Below are 21490 nucleotides of genomic sequence, written 5' to 3'. Positions count from 1 at the left end.
ATGTGTCCGTGGAGCACAGTGAGTCTGCCTCGTAGAACAGCCGTCAAACTGCCTAATGGAAAGTGCTTTAGCTCCAAATGGGTTTGCTTTTGTGTTAAATACCAGCTTGCCTCAGAGATCTCTACAAAGATTCCCATATATATCTATGATATTCTCAGATTTGAAGCATATGTGCCCCAAAGCTGAGGCAGTTGCTGCCAAGTACAGTACATTACTCCAGGGTTCATCCCATCCCTGCAATGGCAAAGTGTAAAATACAGAAATGCCATTGACAGGCTCCCTGATCAAGCTGGTGTAAACAATGGGTTGAGATGGGCTGTTGGATTTGAAGCAAGATTGAAATTGATTACACGGCTACCAGGGAATGCTACCTGAATGTGTGTCTGCAGCAAGTGTGGTTTCTAAAATACCTTTTCAGCCTCAATTCTCCCCTCAACTATCCCTCTCACCCCTAGTCATACACACTACCAAACTATTAGTCCATTAATGTTGAGACTTTATTTTTTTAAATATTAAGAACATATTTTTTCCTACAGCTAGAATCTATAATTAAATACCAAAGGATCTAAAGGGCCCTTAAATAATAATCTTTGAGGGAATAAATCCACTTTTTGTTAATAGATTATAACATATTTTTACCAAGGAGGATCTCCCGAGACAAAAGAACATGAAGTTAAATTGTAGAATGAACAATTTAGACTAGACATATATAGTTTTGTTGTTGCTGTTTTTTCTTCTCCAGAAAACATTGAGAATAAGTTAGGTATTCCATCCCAAATGGTTTTGGTTCCATTCTTTCTGAAGTTAAGGAGAAGTATTTCATGATGGCTTCAAGAGATACTTTCAATCATATAAAATAGGGTGTTTTGGTGATGCGGGCATTCTAAAGACAGAAAACTACACAAAATTTTTTCCCTACTTTATGATACCAAAAAAAAATGCATGCATAGAAGACAACCTCAGTTCATTCCTCATACTTTCCTACTGAATCTTCCAGAGAGGACAATAGTGACAAAACAGATCATACAAAACAGACCATACCAACCTAAAATTGTCAGTGATTCATTGGTAAGGAATCTGTCTTTCAACATGTCACCAACAAGTTTCAAAGGGTGCTGTATTACCCTGACAGCAGTAACTCTGCATAAATGGCCAATACTTAAAACCATATTTCTAGAAAGAGGGCTTGGCAAAAGTAACCAGATTGCTTGCTTCTTTCCCCATTATGATATGCAAATATCCTGGTCATAAGAGACGCTTGTACCTAAAACATAATTGCTATTCTCTTTTTTTGTTTGTTTTACCAATACTAAAGGATATATTTATAATCTTTATTTACTATGCATATTTTGAAAACATTTATTATTTTCAAACCACAACTGAGCTAATATTTAGGAAAGTCTTTCTAATCTAAAACAGCAGTACAATGCTTAGTTCAGAGGTTTACTTTGATCTAGCTCCTTGTTAGAATTATTCAGAAATTCTGAATTCATGCAGACAAGGTAAATCCATTGGTTCTATTCTTCTAGACTGCCCTGTAAAGCTTTGTGAAAAGGGCTGTCTGGGTTAGAGGTTTGGGGAGTGGCAGTGGATGCTCTCCTTTATGAGAATATTATTCATGACCTATCTTAAAAATAATTTGTAATCAGTTTGAATTCTCAGCACCCTTTCCTAATTTTCTCACTGTAATTGGTTAGAGGGATTAAAGGGACTTAACAGGTCCCCTTTTCCAGACTGTGATAATCTCTGGCCGCTATTGGAATATAGGAGTTGATTTCAGAATGCCCCAGTGGACCCTCTGTTCTGGATTGTATTAAGTTGATACAAAAGAAATTTCTCTTCACTTCAGAGTGAACCCCGGAATTAAACTGTGATTGTGTGTGACTAGGAGTCCCTCAAATGAGAGGGATGTACACAATCCCACCCATAACAGGAGGGAGAATCCTTGGGTGCTTTGAGGACCAAGAGGACACTCTTTGAGACAAGACCCCCCTGTGCATGGAGCATTGAGGATCTCAGGAAAGATCCGCGTGCTGGGAGATGTCCTCCTGGACTGCACACATACAGGAGGCCTCTAGTAGGAACATGGTTAATCATTTGTGTGGGGGACTAGAGTGGGGGCAGATAAGAACAGAAAGCCCTTTTGACACTCTGAAACACAAATTGGAATGATCATAAACCAGAAACCGATCATTCCTGTTGTCTTCAAACTTTCATCACACATATGAAAAGACCTCTGTCTTAAGTTGGCCCAAAAGCCAGTTCCTACTTACCTTTTTCTGTTTCTCCTCATCAAAACTCTTGTCTCTTTCTCCTCCTCTAGTCTTTTCCATTTCAGTAAATAACATCAGTATCCACCCAATACATCAAGGTCAGAATCCAAAAGTCAGCCTTAAGTCCTTGTTTCCTTTATTCCCACTACATGCTATTGATGTTAGTTCTAAAAGATGCTCTGAATCCCCACACTTTGATCTCCACCATCATCTCTTGCCTGGCCTGCTGTGATCACTTCTCAACTGGACTGCTAGGTTCACTCTTGTTCTTCTCTATCCCACCCTCCACGGAACAGGGTAGTCTTCTAAACATGTAAGGCAGACCTTCTCACAGCCTGCTTACAGCCCTCCAACGGCTTTGCCTGTCATGAGAGTAGAGTCCAAACTCACCTCTGTTGTCGGGCTCCAGCCCACCCCTCTGACTTCACTTCCTCCCTTTAACTCCCTCAGTCACTAGACTCCTTTGCCTGTTTCTGCTTCTCAAACACATTCTCCTTAAAATATTTTCTGTGGATCACATTTTGAGCTGTTTTAAAGCATAATGATTGAACTATTTCATAATAAAATAATGTGCACTTTTAAAGCTCCAAATCAAAGACAAGACAAACCAGTGGCAGTGCCAGGACTAACCCTTGGGGATTCTGAGTTCCTAACCTGTCACAGCCCACTGGGGCAGGGGGCGGGGTGAGTCTTCTTATATCTTTGAGTAGGTTGTATTTCAAGAGGATTTTTTGGTTTTTGTTTGGAGTTTTTTTGTCAGATAGACAGAATTCAGAACTTAGGAACCATTTTTCCTATAAAAACCATGTCGTACCTGCTTGTTTCTTCCCAGGCCGGGCCCTCAAACACACATTCCTGGGCCTCTCTGAGGGATATGTAATCAAACTGTCCTGGGCCAAGGCCTAAGAGTCTGCACTTTAAATGATACCTATTTTGATTTTCATGTGCACAAGCTCCAGGAATGTAAATGAAGCGAGCAGTGGTACTGGCATTGAGCTGGAAGGTAAGAGAGGGCAAAGAAAGATGGAGAGGGGACAGTGAACTCTGAGGGCCTGCTCTGTGCCAGGTGCTTTGCTTTTGCCATCACATTTATTCTTCATCACATTGAGAGTGAGTTTTTCTGTTTCCCCATAGAAACTACTTTGTACATGTGAATTGCTCCCTGGGCCAGTCCATGACACTGTCCCGGAGAATCTTTTGTCTTCAGAGGGCTGAGTAGTGCATAGCAAGCTGGGATTTGAGACCCAGCTGAAGTGTCCATGCCCTTTCCCTTACACCATATTGAGGATATGGGTATGAACAGAATGCTCCTTCATCACGCAGGGGAAGGGAGAGGAGGAGGTCGTTCTCTAGGTGTTTACTGCCAGCTCAATCTTCCCTTTCACAGACACTGGCATCGTAGACTGGGATGAGAGAGGCTTCTTCCAAATCATGGAAGATGCTGAGTATTACCAACCTTGCTGTGAATTCCTAATGGTCGCAAGCATCTTCTGTGCAGAGGCAGTAGTAACAGGTCGCTGAATGTCACAGATGCCTACCTTTCAGAACGGAGTCTGATGTCCCTTCCAGGGAAATAGAAACAGCCCACGGCTCTGAGGGGGTGCCCAAGGACTCTACTCTCCGATTCTGGAAATAGGGAAAAAGAAAGAAAGAAAGAAAGAAAAAGATGGATTCAGAAGAGAATTTGGGGAAGTTATCTAAAAAAAGAGAATTCAGATAGAATCTTTTATAAAGGACATATTCAATAGAAATAATATGCAAAGGATATAAAATGATAAAAAAAAATTTTCTCTTGTTAAGAATAATCAAATTTAGCTTAATGACAGAAGAGAAGGGAGATTACTGCAGGAAAAATTGGGGCAGAGCAGTGGAGAGGAGTAAGGAAGCTGAGTTTATAGGAGAGAAGAGTGGCATTATGTGCTAAGGTTAATAAGGAAGGAAAGATCAGGAGAAGAAAACACGAGAGAGTCAAGTGAGGGCCAGACTAGATCCAAAGTGACAGGTTTCCAAGAGTGGACCTCAGTCCCATGGCCTTCTGCCCTTCGCAAAAAGTAATTTTTTCAAAAAAAATTATTTTTAAAATAAAGAGTGGAAAGCTGATTTAACTATCATATTTCACTTTTTTTTCCCTCGACTTTAGTAAATATAGAAACCATAAAATAGAATCAGAGGCTGTGGACACTGAAATTAGAATTAAGCACAGAAGCCTCTTATTGATGATTTACTTAACCACATACAAGAGAAATCATTAAAAATAACATAAAACTATGATGCAGATGTGATGGCATAAATTCCTTCATTAGCATATGAAATTACTTCTTCAGATATAGATATACTTCTTTGAGAAGGCTAGATTTCTGAGAAGATATGAGAGATCTCCTTCAAGAATTTGCTTGGGGAGGAAAAGTATCAGAATTATATTTTTACCCTTAATTAAATTCTGGACAGTCATAGAAAGTGGGAGGAAAGCAGGCTGTGACATGGAAGGAAAATGACAAGAGTCATAAGAATTTCGAAGTGCAGCAAATGTCACACAGTGGGCATTCTGTAAATGTGTATCAACATGATGAAATCTAAAATGTGCTGAACACAGCATGCTACCTGGCTCGAAAGAAAGACTGTTACCTGTGAACAAGTTACCTGCTTATCCAGAAAAACCAGTTGTGGTTGTACTGGAAGTTCTTTTCCTACTTCTCCATCTGAAGGTTGGACCAGGACTGAAAGAGCATAGGGCCGAATATATATCAAGTTCCCAGTTTTAAAGCTGCTTGTATTTCTGGCACATGTTAAAAAAAAAAAAAAAAAAGAATGCATCCGTAAGATTACAAATATCACTGCAGTGGCTATTTTCCATAAGACATTATTACCAGTGGAAATATTCACATTCGCCTTTGTTTCTAGAACTTAGTAATACACTGTATCGCCAACATAATCTTATAACCCAAGAATAGTTTTATATTTGTTTTATATGTTTGCTTAGACAAAGTAAAGGACGGACTGGGTGTATGTTTGTGTGATGACAGAGGAGAAGCACAAATTATGAACTTAGATTTTTAACACAGTTTATTAACATCGGGCCCAAAAAAAGCCTCAGAGAGGGAACTTAGACTAAAATAGTTAGAAGGTGGGATATGTTCAGTAGTATGCTAGTAAACCAGCTCTCCCTGAAAAGGCCCTGATTTGTAGAGTTTTCCAGTTTCCAGGGCACACAAACTCCCATCAGGGCTGATTCTGTGGTACCAAGATGACGTCGCTGAAAAGAATTGGGAAGAGATGCATGAGAGCAAGCTCCCGCACAGCACTGTTGTTCAGGGAACAGCTCACTGAATCCTACAACCACCTTTTCATATTTACATTCTCCACGGTGTGCTTGCACTAAATAGGTTCAATCACTGTGGGATTAATTGATTAATTTATTTTAATTGAAGGAAAGCCTTAGGGAAAATAATACTTACAATTAATATAAGCCAAGCACTTACGGTGTACCAGGTACTATTCTAAGCTTTCCACGTATGAACCTATTGCATCCTTAAAATGACACTATGAGGTAGGTATTCTGACTCACATATGAAGAAACTGATGTCCAAAAGGGCTGAAGGAACTTGCCAAAGGTATTAGAAATAGTAAGTGTGTGGCCAAGGTATCGAGCAGTTAACCAACGAGCTGTACTGTTTTCACCACTTTCAAGCACATTAATTGCTGATGAGACTTAGCAATAAAATGAAATAAATAGAAAAGAAAAGAAAATGGTTATATAGTTCATGATACCTGAAAAGATCTTTTTCCCAGAGCTTTGGTATTTTTGATGAGCAAGATACCTTTATTAAAACAACATTATAGATTATATATCTATTGTCCCATTAGCCTATTGTGTATTACACATCATAGCATGCAACTGATTTTTAGCACTTAAACGGAGATGTGGAGACATCATATATCACATATATTGCCCTAACATAGAGCATCTCTTGGTGACTTATGCCCAAAACAGCCCAGGTCAGGTCTAACAACGCTTTGATTTAAAACAAACAAGCAAAAAAAGTAGCTTACTCTGCCCTCAATTAAATGCTTATGAGTCAACTATTTTATTCTCAAGCCTTTTATTTTTTTTCTTATGTGAGAAGAAAAGGATAAAATATTTATTTAACATGGAGGGTTGATGTCAAGTAAAGGTGACAATTAGTCCTCAAAAGAGGAAACAGTGGAAGAGCAAATAGAGTGGATCACGAACTATGAAGTTTCTATAGGAAGCAATTTCTATCTCCCCTGAGAATCCTGGGAAATGGGGGCAGAGTGGGCATATGCGGTCCTAAGGATCCCCTTCGGTCATCTACCACCTAAGGTCCTGACCTCTCAGCTAGAATCACTCACTGGGAATGCAACCTACCCTAGCCTAATCACCAATTATTAGTTTCCTTAGCCTGAGAGCGTAAGGCTTCTTTTTTCTTTTTTTTTTAAATGGAACAATTTAAATCAGATTTTTTAAATCCGTGCTATTAATTCTATCTTTCTATGGGTCATAGGCTACTGGAAAATCTAACATTGTTACCAGATCCTGTTTCTCTCTTACCCTATTTCTTCAGTGCTTTGTGATGTGGGACAGGATGCAGGCTAGCAGCGTGGGTTACAGAAACTGAAAGACTCTCAAGGATCCTGACATAAGTACATTGATGTCTAGAGACGAGGGGATGGGAACTGACGGCCTGAACCCCCACTGAAAGGGCTGTCGCTGACACACTTTAAAGTTTATTGTGAGCAAACATCTCTTATTAAATGTAAACAGCATCGCACTGGAGGTCAGAGACTTGCTGCTGGAGCATATCCCAAGGTAATACCACTTTAAGCTCCACATAAACTCTTAAGCAGTTTCTATCCTAAAACCTGACCGTAGGTGATACAGTTTTTTACGATATGTTATAATAGTGCAATAAATCTGTTAGCTTAAAATCGAATCTCCGTGGCCTTTTAGAGAAATCATCATTAAATGCAGGGTCCTGTTAATGATGCCATCGAAGTGAAATTGTTTAATCTGCTAAGGGGGTGAAAGGTCACCAAATGAATTTTTTATAATACATCAACTTGACACGCAATAGGGAAAACTGTAATAGATAAAGGCAAAGGAAAAGGGCACTGTCTTCTTCTGATAGGTCAATAGCAGCCAAGAGAGTCACTCATCCACTTTCCTTTCACGATGGGGCTCCTTTTGCATTTAATATGGACACCCAATTAATACCTCAGCACCACAGACAACCTCATTTTAGGTGACTTATAGCAATTTCTCCCCCTTCCCTGAAATGAAAGTGATCACAATACATCATAGCATTGTGCGAATTAACGTTAATTGATTCAAGTTACCAAGCAATGATGAGCCACTTATATAATCTAGGCGTTATTGGGTGCTAGAAGGGATGGAGGGAAGATTAGATTCCAGTGTCCGTTGCTGTGACGACGGGAGTCACCTGACGCCTTGTTAGACGGTTGTAAGGTTCTATTGCTGGCCCCAGTGGGGTCGTCAGTAAACTGGAGTGATGTCCAAACATCATTATACGCTGCTCCGATATTAAAGCAAAGGGATTAGCAACTTATTGCAAGCAACCTGGATTTGTCATTGTGCTGTCGTTATCCAATTTCCAAGCACTAATGTGACTGTAGCCTGCAGGCAGGAGGACCCACAGCCAAACTTTAAAAAATGGGGGAGGAAAGTTCCCTCCAACCCTCCCAGTTTTAACCACCAGCCAACAGCGTCCAATACCCAGTCAGGTATGTGAAAGAATTTTTTTTTCCCTTCTATGCTTAAGTGTGGTTAAAAGAGAAAGATGAAGAGATTAAAGAAATGTCCCAGTTTAGAGATCACCACTATTCACTCCGAGTCTTGCTTTTCGATCTGCCACATCTGAAATGCTCACCCTGTGGAGGAGGCGATTATTTCTATCTGCATAGCAAACCCAGCAAACAAACAAACAAATAAATGCTATCAATGAAAGCTGCCTGTGGGCGGGACCTCTGGCGGTAGCTGAGGGAGTGTGGGGGTTACAGGTACTTCCTCAGTCCCTCTTTAGCATTCATCTCCTGAAAGCTACTAAGACAGGTTCCTGTAAAAGAGCCTGATGTTTTGATTAAACATTCCAGGGTGTCCCACGCATTTTCAATCACTCTTGTTTTCAATAAGCTAGATAGGGCAGAATCTACACGCACCATTAGGGGACTTGAATTCCAAGGGAATTTGAGAGATTCTATATCCTGGAAGAAGAAAGTAAGTTCTCTAGTCAATTCACTTTAACATATGTTAACCCTCCTACTACATACAAACATCATTCAAGTCACTGCGAGATACAAAAAGATAAACAGAACACGGTGACCTCTGTCCCTCAGGAACATTCTTCCATATAGTTTGTAGGGCAAGAATGACTTTCCTGGTTATCTTTCAGAGTTGGCAAATACCATTTTATTTGTTTCATAGTCCCTATGCTCCCTATTAAACCTAGCCAGATGTCCTCAGTGACCGCAACTCCAAAGAGGGAAGAAATGTCTTATGACCCAATGGTTCCCTTCTGACACGATAGCATAGTGGTGCCAATCCTGGCACATTGTAAGCACCCAATAGCTGTTACTATAGTAATACTATGACAAGTCAGTACCCAACACACTCTTCCTCTGCAATTAGGTCACTAAACGCCTCTGGAAACCCACCACCTATCTTGGCCCGGCCAACTTCAAGTTCTGGTATACTCCTCAATCGGCGTGCTTACTGCTATGCTCTAATACTTATCATTAAACTCTTGTGGTTTTTCAAACTATTCATTTCAAAATGAGATTTGAGTAACCCTAAGTGTAGGTTGCAGTGCGCCAGCAGTGTACAAAGACACAGAGTAAAAAACACAGCACATCTTCCAAGAAGGTCAATTCAGGGTGAAAACCTAAGCATTCTAGTTGGTAAATCATTTAAAATAATATGTTATAATAAATATAGCATGAATAATTTATCTGGGTCAATGGTAATTCTGAATACATTTTTTTAAGATCATATACAAAATATTCAAAATTTCATGTTTGTATTGGTGTGCTGTAGCAGTCATAGTCTGACCAGGAAAACAGGAATCACTCAAGATCTTTTTTATGGAAGAAATTTAATACAGGACATTGGTTACACAGGAGTATTTGAGTAGTAGAGAAGCCAAGCAGGTTACATTTCCCTATTCGCAACAAATATAGAATGATTTTTTTTTTTTTTTTGGTGAGGAAGATTGGCCCTGAGCTAACCTCCATTGCCAATCTTCCCCCTTTTGCTTGAGGAAGTTTGTCCCTGAGCTAAAATCTGTGCCACTGTTCCTCTACTTTGTATGTGGGATGCCGTTACAGCATGGCTTGATGAGCAGTGTATAGGTCTGCCCCTGGGATCTGAACCTGTGAACCCTGGCCCACCGAAGCAGAGCATGCACACTTAACCACTCCGCTACCATGCTGGCCCCTAGAATGATCGTTTGTTCTTCATGACATTGTGCTTAGGTACTCTTGGAAATATAATAGAAGGTTGAAGTCTTGACCACCTAATGAATATTATACAGATAGAAATAACATTTAAGTTAATTTTATGAAAAACTAGATTAATGGTTAAGCAGCTTCATATTAAATTAATGATTTCTTTGTAACAGATATAGAATAATGAGATTTAATATAACATATTAAATAATTGCATAACATTTTTTTGCCTATTGATTAATTTTAAAATCTCTAGATTTCCACACGAGCCACAATTATAATTTTTTGGACATAATAACTGTTCAATTAATGTTTGGGAAATGAAAAACATTGAAATGTAAGTTTTCAGGAGGCTTTATTATATTTACCTACAACTTCACCATTTGTACATAAATCTTAAATTACTTGATTTTAAGGTGGTGCCGTTCAATTTTGGAATTACAATTACATATCCATGTTGGTGGGAAACTGTTGGATACAGATGTGTCGATGGCAGCAATAGATCACAATTAACATCCTGTTTATAAGGAAATAGTGGAAAAAATATAAACGGCAGAAGTAGAATCCAAGATTTAGTGGTCTGGGGCCATTCAGTATAAGAACAGTGGTCCCTATGGGCGTCACTGCAGAAACAGGGCTGTGAAATAAATGCTAGTTTTAATGATGACCATGAATCATCAATAATAATGTGAATGGTATGTTAGTCCCCATTTAATAAAGCTGGATAATATTTTTTTTAAGTTTAAGAGATGAAGGCTTTTAAAAAGTGTAGTGATAAAAGGAACAATTTTTAATTGTGGAAAGTTTGCTTATACAGAGCATCCCATTTTCCCACAAAGCCATGTATATGAAATACCATTATGACAACTTTGCTATCCACCTCACTCAACAAAATAGTGAATTTGTATTATAGTGAAAAGAAAAAAAGGTGCAGAAATAGTCTTCAACAGCAAAGCTATGGTTTGGCCATGAGGGAGGAAAGAGACAAGCTGCAGTACAGGAATCTCTTTCAGGATGATCCTGCCACTCTTAGGAAGAACATCCTCTTGTGTTGACAGAAATATTCTGTCCTTGATACTCCAAACAGTTGCTTCCTAGAAAGCAGGAACCCAGGGGGCATGGAGAAGTTGCACAAAAGAAGATGCTAAATAAACCGAGTGCCAGTAGACTTGTCTCACCAATTGTCTCTCCCAGTTTTCTTCTCTATTCCAAGTCAGGGTGCTCCTTACCCAGAGCAAGGGAACTTAAAAAGATACTAATGCGATGGGAACACACACACAGGTATGCACTCCCATAGTGTCATGCCCACCCTCACGATAACTGTTTTCAGGGCCCAAGGTCCGGGGCAATGTCACAAACAAAGACCTTTATGTGAGATAGCATGTTAGTTTTCTGTTGCTGCATCACAAATTACCACAAACTTAGTGGCTTAAAATAGCACAAATTTATTATCTCCAGGATGTGGGTCAAGATTCCAGAAAGGCTTGGGTGGGTTCACGGCTTCTGTGGGGCTCTCAGGAAGAATTCACTTCAACAACTGTTCAGATTGTTGGTAGGATTCATGTCCTTGTGGCTGTAGAATTGAGGTCCCTGCTTCCTTGCTGGCTGTCAGCTAAGGTCCACTCTCTACTCATAGAGTACACCCACAAGTCTTCTCATGCAGCCCCTTCCATCTTAAAAGCAGAGACACTCAAGTCCTTCTCACATGTTAGATCTCTCTGCTTTCCTTTTCTGTCTTCTTCTGCCACAGCAGGAGAAAGCTCTCCTCGTTTAAGGGCTCATGTGTTTGACTGGGCCCATCTTGATAATCCTGGATATTTTCTCTATCCTAATGTCAACTGTGCAACATAACAGTGTATTCGTAGAAGTGCTCTCTCATCTTATTCCTAGGTTCCTGGGGTTAGGGCAGTACATCTTTGGGAGGTCATGTTAGAAATTCTGCCAACCACAAATAACTTTGGCATTTCAATAACTAAACTTCCATAAAAGATACAGACATATTTAATTTTACTGTATGACAAAGAATATTATTTAGAGGGTTTTTTCTTTTTAATGAAGCAGGAGAAAGGGAGGGAGAAGAAGAGAAATGAGGGGGAAAAAATTAAAGAGAGCAAAAATTAACTTTCTATTGAAAGGAAGGGAAGCAATATAAAATGTATCCTGCTAGGATTCCAGAAAAAAAGACAGAATATAGAAATAAGACCCCCATGGGAAACCCCCAGTTTAAAAAGGGCAGATTGAAACTATGTTTATCTCTGTTCCCTCAACTTCACTGAAATTACTTAAAAAGTAAAAATGGTGCCAATCAACAAGGATAAAGAAGGCAGGAGAGGAGAAGACAACTGACAACAGAGGTCAACCAAGCTTTGCAAGATGGAAAACAGGTTCACGGAATTAACTTAGCCAAGCAAAGGAAGCTGAAATCCAGATGCCCCTAGAGGAAGATAAAGATAAGGAGAGGACAATTCACTGTGCATTATTTACTTAAAGTGTAGACAGCACACCATTTCTCCCCACAAAGCAGAAGTTGGTAGCTTTTCGAAAGCAGGTGAAAAGTAAATGTCCAATATGGCCTCAATTTGTTGAAATGCATGCAACCCCACTAAATTCACAAGAGTGAACCTCTCAGGAACATCTTTGGTGCTTTTCACTGAGAGGCCTGCATTCTAGACTAATTTCTGCTGTCTCAAGGTCAATTCATTAGCTTGTCAATGGCTCTCCAGTGAGTTCAATGGAAGTCCCAACTGACACTGATCAAAGTTGAAGGAAACAAGACTAGCCTTGGGGCCTGCACAGGGCTTCAGGGTTGTTTACCCTGCTGAGTAATTCTTAGGACCATGGGAAACATTGCTAATTCTCATTCAGTCCCTTAGGACATGGCATTTCTCAGTCTGCAGAGACTTATTCAGATATAGTTAAGAAGCAGCCTTTCCTTATCTTCAGAAGATTTGCTTTTGGCCTCTTGTCTAGAAAATCTCTCTTAAAATACTAGAGAAACAGAGAGAGATGAGGGATATAACACATCCCAACAGAAAATCGATGGTATAATACACATGCTCAGCAGTTTCTCATTAAATCAGAAACATCTGAGTCAAAAGTGAAAACTTGATGGCTATAAAGGATGGAGGACAATAAAGATGATCTTTTCTCTGAAGCTGTTTCCTTTCTTCACGATAGAATGATATCCCACACATGTATGTGTGTGTGCCTAAGCTTGTGCTGCGTCCACTCTCTGCTCGATTTCCTCTGCCTCACCTCCACTGCTTCTACTCTTTGACTTTTCTCTCCTTGTAGTTAAAGGCTAAATATTCACTGAGTCTTTTTTGATATATAATATAAAAATCAGTCATTTTGGAATGATAACCTATTAGGAAAGCTCAGTACTGTAAAATCTAAATGAAATTTAGCAATGGACTGGCCCTTTTTCTCCCTCGTCACCCATAAATATAATATACTTATCACAACTCAATAGGATCTCAATGAAATTGGGCCAAAGGAAAGAAAATATATTTAAACATGTGCTAAGATGCATCAGCATCGATTTGCAGATTTCTGATTGTTGTGTTACCATGCACAATATCATAATAACATCAGTAACACGGTAAAGGTTTGGTGCTTGTTAAAAATATTCAAGATTTAATAGATTATGAGCAATCATGTAACTAGGGATACTTTTCAATTCTAAGCTAACAATTCCCAAAGCCCTTCACATCAACCAGGATCCAAAAAAGAAAAACTTGTTTGAGATTTATTTTCGTATCTTCCATACATCTTAATGTCATGTATGGAAGAAGAACACCTATCTCCATTGTAAAGACAGGTAAAATACGATACAAAAACACTAGCTAAGTTTTCATTTGGATATGTTGCTCTGTGTATAAAAAGGCAATCAACGTATTAGTCGAATATGCCTCAAAATGTAAAGGTGTCTTTTTTTGTTTTTACTTTTGATTTTATAGTGAAGCCCACATCAATTGGAGATGGTTGTATAGAAGGAACTAATACCCATGGAATCTTAACTGCTTATTTGTTAGCACCACCATAAATAAGATGAAAAAGCAGTGGCAGAATAATCTAAAGGAATATCAATTTGTAAAATTGTACCTAGTAATATAGCTCAGAATCTAAATAATTTTACCTATTTCAGAGACCCAATATCAACTCAAAATGTGCACCAGTGGTGGTGACATATTTATAAGTAATGTCCATGTTTGCCCATCTTGAGCCCTCTATAACCAAACAGCATGCGTTTGTGAGATGGTTAGTTTTATTTATGTTTCCTAAGCATTATGAGAAGATCAAATCGTCTTTCAGTCTGGGGCATCTTTTCGTTCCTTTGCATCTTCTAGAAAGTGGAGCTTGGGACTTGAAGAGTCTTGACCTCATGATAGAAGTCTTGACGAACTTGGGCTGGTCAACTCATCGCTTGGCTAACACAATCTCTAAAATTGAGAGTAATTTCAACTTGCCTTCCCTTCTTGTGTACTTCAAATACTTCTTCATTTACTAAGTGAAGGGAAATATTCAGGTAAATTTACTTTTTTTTAAAATTTTTTTTTCTTGTGATGAGAAATTGGTTTTTTTAAGATTGGCACCTAAGCTAACATCTGTTGCCAACCTTTTTTTTACCTTCTTCTTCTCCTTCTTCTCCCTAAAGCCCCCTAGTAATAGTTGTATATTCTAGTTGCAGGTCCTTCTAGTTGTGCTATGTGGGACACCGCCTCAGCATGGCCTGATGATTGGCACTAGGTCCACGCCCAGGATCCGAACTGGCGTAACCCTGGCCCGCCGAAGTGGAGCATGCGAATTTAACCACTTGACCATGGGGCCAGCCCCATAAATTTACTTATGAATTGTGTATTGAACAGAAACCTGGTTGAGGACTTCAAAATATCAGCTTGTACAGTCAGAATAACAGAGCACAAAGGACATCACAGATCCTACACAAGTCTGTGCCATAAACATAGCTGGCAGCAGTGATGTTCCTGCCTCACACAATTTGACAAAGACATCCTTTACAGGGCTGATAATCCTTGGTTAATACCTCAGTTAATCCTGGATTAAGACCCAATCAGGGTCACTGTTTTTGCCTAGCAAACTCCTGGTCATGCCTCCAAAACTTTCCTAAATCTAAGTGCCTTCCCCTGTCCCTACAGGCAGAATTATTATCACCTCCCTCAGTACTCAAGTTTTAGCTCACAGCTCTATGAAACTGTGATAGGTAGTGACTTTGTCCCTTAAGGCAAAGATCATATCTGTTTCACCTCAGTAAACCCAGAATTTAGCCCACTGCTTAAATTCATTACATACATAAAAGAATGAACAAATGAATAGAAAACAAGTTGTTTTAGAAAAATCTCTTTCTACATGCTTTTCACCTTAAGGTACCAAAATATAATGTCCTCAACCACCCAGGAAGTAGAATAATCATGAAGAATATGGATTTAATAAAGAATTTTAAAATTGAGAATGTAAGTTTATAAATGACTTTTTAAAGTTTTATTCTTATCTTAAGAAGCAGGCAGATTATGTGATTCAGCATAAGTAGATTGACATTTGCAATATTCACCCAAGAAATCAGTCCTCATTTGGATGTTATTATAATTAGTACTTACCCATATCCAGTGACTCCCTTTGATTGAGTCACCATTAACCCCCCAATAGTCATATTCAGAACATTCTCTAGTAGTCCAGTCTGTTGAGCAGTGATGATCTGGTGAGCCAAATTCTGTAGTTTGTTGCTTGATAAAGATGGAATCGGTCCAGTGCTTTTTACTGTTGGCAGATCCCCAATTTCAATGACCATCACTTTTGAGATAGGTTCCGTAGTGGTTGGTGGTGGGACCCTATGTGAGCTCATTTCTATCATGAGAGGTCTACGTCGACCAGCTCTATAATGATTGGCACAAGTCACAGTTGGGCAATTGCGCTTTCTCTTTGTTCTACTGTCAGCAATGGCCTTTAAGGTTGCTTCATTGCCAGGCATCTCATGAGTAAATCTGATTTGGTCTTGGCCAATCTGCAGGAATTCAGTTAGTCTTTCAAGGAACATGACTTCCCAGCCTTTTTCTAGGATTGAAAACATCACAGTGAGGACCAAATGAAGGGAAGCATCTGAGCGTATTTCAATGGGCTCCTCTCCTTGTAGGACAACATATAAGAGGTTATCTATGATGCTGAAATAGTTGGAACCAATAGGCTTATCCAGCAATGAGGAAGTTGATTGAACTAGACTGGGTGGAATGAAACTTCCCCCTAAGAAAACCTGGGGGCTCTGGAGTTCATGGTAGAATACAGCTAAGAGAAGCTTGGAAGTACTTTTGTTCCCCAATAGAAAAAAACGCAAAACTTGAGGAGTCTGATCCACAAAGCAGACCTTGGTGATTTCCCTGGTAGGTAAAATGGAATAGAAAGTAGATACAGATCCTGAAGTAGAGCAGGGAGTATTGGCATTTACACTACTAAAGGTGTCAACGAAACCGCTAGTCACAGATACAACTGGATATAACTTGCGCATTGCCCAAGTGGCATCAGCATTGTCAAGAATTAAGATCACTTGGTCAGTCTGTTTGCAGATGTAGCCTTGTATCAGGGGTCGGTATATGCATTTCTGTTCTTCTCTAAATGTACCTATAAAATAAAGGAAAATAAACAAGAGACATATGAACCACAATCTCTCAAAGACGATTTGCAATCCCTCGCTCTTATCATCATCTATAAACTCATGAAATATTTATTCAACATTTAAGTGTGCTCGCTACTGAGAATGCAAGAAGTCTGGGGCAAAATGTGGAAAGATACACACAATAAATAACAGCCGTTTAATATAATTTAAATGTATATCTTACATAATATATGCTATTTAAAATTAATGATGGATGCAATAGCTAAGTGTAAAACATATTGAATGAGTAAAATAATTAGGAAAAAAGAAGAATTAAGGCCTCCATAATGGAAAAACGATACGAGAGGAGGCGGTAATAATATTCGAGTCAATGGGAAAAGAAGTAGATTGAGGGGCTGGAACAGAGAATTTATGAAGATATATTAAAATAAAGCAATATATTGTGACCAGATTGTGAAAGAGTTTGGATGTCAGACTATATAATTTTTTTCTCAAGCTTTCCCTTTTCTTTTTTATTCTTTTTCCCAAAGGCCCCCAGTACATAGTTGTATATTCTAGTTGTAGGTCCTTCTGGTTGTGCTATGTGGGATGCCGTCTCAACATGGCCTGATGAGTGGTGCCGTGTCTCCACCCAGGATCCGAACCAGCGAAACCCTGGGCCACCAAAGCAGAGCATGCGGACCCAACCCCTCAACTATGGGGCCAGCCCCTCATGCTTTCTTTTTTTCTAAACATGAAAATGAAAGAAATAGAAGAAGGGGAAAAGAAGACAGTAGTAATTTGAGGAGTTGTGACATTAAATAGAGCCCAAGTTGAGAATGATGGGAGCTAATGAAAACACTTAAAGAAACAGCGTTATCCAGTATTCCCAATCCATTATTCCCAATCCTCCTATCTATGAGCCTGGAGTAGTGCTTGTTCTGAATCCACAGGAATATTTTACCTTCCAAAAAACAAAAAGTTCCATTGATTTAAAATTGATATTCACAAAATTGGCTTGTATTGTTTTCTGGATATTTTAATTTGCTTAGTACTAGTTCATTAAAGCAACTTAAGAATTGGAAGAATAAAAAATTGAACTGTTATGAATGCAGGATGTACTACATTTGAACATGATCTAGCCTCCTCCTACATCCTTCCTTCCATATGATATGATTAGGAAACTGTGCCAAAGCTCCTATGATAAAAATACATTTAATTACCAAAATGTTGCTTCAGGAGTAGGGCTCATGGTTTACTTGAGCCTCAACAATAATATCAACAATAATAATGGTCAGAATTACAAGCTATATTGTAAAATATTTCAAACTGAATGATAATGAAATTTTAGCATTATCAAAATTTGTGGGATGCAGTGAAAACAGTGCTTTGAAGGAAATTGATAATGTTAAATGCTTAAATTACAAGAAAAGAATTATCTGATTGCAATGCCTTCTGGTACTACCTTACGAATTTAGAAAAAGAACAAAGCAAATGCAAAGTAAGTAGAAGCAAGGAAATAATAAATATAACAGTAGAAATCAATAAAATAGAAAACAAACAAAAACCTAGAGAAAGTGAACAAAGCTAAAACGTGATTCCTGGAAAATATTGACAAATTGATTAACCATCAAGATAAAAAGAAAAAGCACAAATCCTCGATTTCAGGAATGAAAGAAGGATTATTCCTACAGATTCTACAGACCAAGGTAAAGAGACTGTTACAAACGAACTTTATGCCCACACGTTCAATGACTTAGATGAAATAGACAAATTCCTTGAAAACTGACACAAGATAAAAATAGAAAATTTGAAGTGCTCTGTCTCTTAAAGAAATTTAATTCAGTAAATTGAATACTAAGTTATTAATTTAAACAGAGATTTAATTATCAAATATTAAAAAATGGTCACTTTTACATAGTGTCTTTCTCCCTATGGTCATGTAATATGGAAGTGCTATTGTTAAACCAAGAATTGTCTTCAGGGTGGGCTCCGTGGCCGAGTGGTTAAGTTTGCGCGCTCCGCTGCGGCGGCCCAGGGTTCGATCCTGGGCGCGGACATGGCACCACTCGTCAGGCCACGTTGAGGTGACGTCCCACATCCCACAACTAGAAGGACCTGCAACTAAGATATACAACTGTGTACGGGGGGGTTTGGGGAGATAAAGCAGGAAAAATAAAGAAAAAAAAAAGAATTGTCTTCAAAACATGGAAACCATATGAAAGGAATTAATTGATCTTAATAGCCATGGAAATTGTGCTTCGAGACCCTGATGCACCAACCTCTACTGCAGGTATAGCCTTTTCAAATGAGATAGTTAGGTGGCCTTCCCTCGTGGAAAATCCTTGAATCACACTGGTTCCTCTTTTCTAAACTCTACAGCTCCCTCTCCTTCTTTTTACATACTTTTTTCCAGTCATGTTGATGCCATTGATTAATCATTCACATTCCACCCAGTTTTATAGATCCCTGACTTTGCTCTTCTTGCTTCTCATCCAGGACATACAATGTCTTTTAAAGTCATCTCTATAGATTGCTAAATTCTTGGAACTCTCCCTAAATAAAATAATCATTCTCTTAGTTGATGTGATTCTCAGTCTCTGCTTTTAAGTAACTATACGTACTTTGATAAATTACATAAACTTAGTAGGCTGTCCTTAAGAGATTATTTTTCAAGGCCAGGTACTACATCTCATATTTAAATTACCACAGGGCTTAACACACTATCTAAAACACAGTAGATGCTCCTTACTATGTATTACTTGATTGATACATATTGATCTTTTCGAAACTCCTGTTTGTCAAATAATTTTTATCTATTCTTTGCCAGGTGTCTAGCTATAAGATTATTGTTCTATAGCTGGAATACATTTTAAACCAACTCACCACAACAATAATAACAGAGTACATTACAAAAGGTTATTCTGAGAATTGTCCCCTGAATTGATGCTAATGAATGAAAACTAAATACTGCGAGAAATCCAACTGTTTCACATGAAAACATAAGATTGAAATTATGGCTAATTATAGTCACAGAATTTTCTTCTGTTCTTGAATCACATACTTGATTTGTCCACGAAAAGATTCTGTTGTGGCAAAACATTTTTGTCTTGTTAATTCACTAATTTATTAAATAAATATATATGCAGAAATGTGAGTTTTTCTTTCTCTCTTTTGTGAGGAAGGTCAGCCCTGAGCTAACACCTGTTGCCAACCTTCCTCTTTTTGCCTGAGGAAGACTGTCCATGAGCTAACATCTGTGCCAGTCTTCCTCTATTTCGTATGTGGGACACCGCCACAGCATGGCTTGATGAGTGGTGTGTAGGTCCACACCCAGGCTCTGAACTCATGAACCACAGGCCTCTGTAGCAGAGGGCACAAACTCAACCACTCTGCCACTGGGCCGGCCCCATGGGCTTTTCTTTCTTTACTTCTATTCCTGATGGCAAGTGTCTTCCAAAGCTAACATAGCAAATAAATAAATATCAAAAAATAAATATATTTATTTTTATTTAGTCCCCCAGAAGATAGTCTCACAAAAATGCTGGACCTCCAGGACATCTCTGCCTTCAGGATCTAATGCTTCCTATTCTCTTATTCAGCAATGAGATTGGACGGAGCAGAGTATGACTGACTACCCATGTTGGAGACAGGATCTCAAGAGGGAGAATTGAAGGAGGAAGGATTGAAGGGTTTGAAGCAGGAAGGGTCAGAGAAGGTTTGAATGTGAGAGTTTGAGAGCACAATTCCTGCTGAATATACGTGTTGCAGAGCACATGTCCACTCTGGAACCTAGGACAGGCCCAGTGCCCATGAGCAAGCTCAGGAATAAGGTGATAGATGAGTATGAAAAGTCACTCTCAAATCTTCATAACCTGTTGGAATTTGTATGAGTTGGATTATAAACCCTAGAGACTGAGACAAGAAATCCAATAAACATTTACTGGGATTCCTTGTGCTTGCTTAACCTCTAACGGTAGAATATTTTGTTACTAACTATATCAACTCTCTCTTCAATGATAAGGAGTTGGTTATTATTGTATTTGTTATTACTAAGCACTGTGATGTGATTAAGGCTTAAATGCCAGGCACATATGGTTACTCAAATATGTGTCAATTACCTGCTTGTTTAAATTTAGTCAGTTACCTTCCTGATTTCAGAGTAACTAGTACCATGCCAATTACATGCATTGTTTTTATTCCTAATGTATTCCTTTTTCATGTTTTGAAGCTCTATGCATGAACATTTTACTATGAAAGGAACACATGCATTCTGATTTCTGAGACATTTGGTTGGAGACTTACTACGATGACCTTCATGAAGTCAATAATTAGTATCTCCTAACTTAAGTAAAAAGAGTTTCATGAAGCATTGGTAATTATAAAATATTCTCCCCATGGCTTCCCTCCTACATCCCCATAAAATGGAGGACATGCCCATCTGATCCAGTGTAAGCATAAAGAATATTTAAATTACTTTGGTTCAGTTCTTCTTGACAAAATATAAAACAAACAGCACACTTTCTCTCCAAAACCATACAGTCTTTACAATTTGCTATCCTAGGAATAACGCTGTGCAAAAAAAATCTGTAATAAATAATGTATTAATTATATTTTAAGGCTATCCAGGCTTATGAAAGATACAGCGTTTCTCTAAGTTGGAGCTGAAGTTTCTTGGGTAGCAGTTTGAGAGTGATGATTGGGATGTGGCTGCCTCAGCTTCTTTGTAACGGAGATAAAGCTGCAGACAAGTAGCATTTACCCACTGGGGAAACAATGATTTACATAGTGGATGCATTATTATAGTTAACTAGAAAATCCTTCTTTTATACAGGAAGTTAAAACGGACAAAAAACAAAAACAAAATAATTCCACCTAACAGTTACATAGTCATCTCTGGGAGTACAAGCTTACTCTAACAGGAATTTTCTGCCTTAGAGTTTTGACAATAAGGATTCTATACAAAGGAAATGCCCTATGTGAGCTGAAAGGTATGTTCTTTTAAAACAATTAATACCTAATTTTTTTGAAGTAAATCAGTCTGGCGTCCAAGAGGAGATTTGAAAAGCAGCTAATGCATCACCACGATAATTCAGAGCTTCATGAAATGTGCTAGAACAAAAAGTCAGATTGC

At 38.6% G+C, this 21490-nt stretch overlaps 1 protein-coding gene across 7 annotated transcripts in view; it reads right to left on the bottom strand.

The window, feature by feature from the left end:
• The window catches only part of PKHD1 (PKHD1 ciliary IPT domain containing fibrocystin/polyductin), a 416955-nt gene that overhangs the window by 27219 nt on the left and 368246 nt on the right, over positions 1 to 21490 (bottom strand). For 6 of the 7 annotated variants that reach the window (XM_044776842.2, XM_044776843.2, XM_070514775.1 and 3 more), the window contains 3 exons: positions 15368 to 16382; positions 4914 to 5049; positions 3812 to 3899 (listed from right to left, as the gene is read on the bottom strand). In XM_044776842.2, the coding sequence (XP_044632777.2) occupies positions 3812 to 3899; positions 4914 to 5049; positions 15368 to 16382 (1239 nt within the window). Of the gene's footprint in view, positions 1 to 3811; positions 3900 to 4913; positions 5050 to 15367; positions 16383 to 21373; positions 21469 to 21490 lie in introns of those variants that run through there. The other variant, XR_006532025.2, reaches the window with a different exon arrangement.

Source organism: Equus asinus, chromosome 8 (assembly GCF_041296235.1).
Source record: "Equus asinus isolate D_3611 breed Donkey chromosome 8, EquAss-T2T_v2, whole genome shotgun sequence".
NCBI lineage: Eukaryota > Metazoa > Chordata > Mammalia > Perissodactyla > Equidae > Equus > Equus asinus.
Note: the sequence above shows the minus strand (reverse complement) of the source record. Positions and strands in the feature narration are given on the sequence as shown.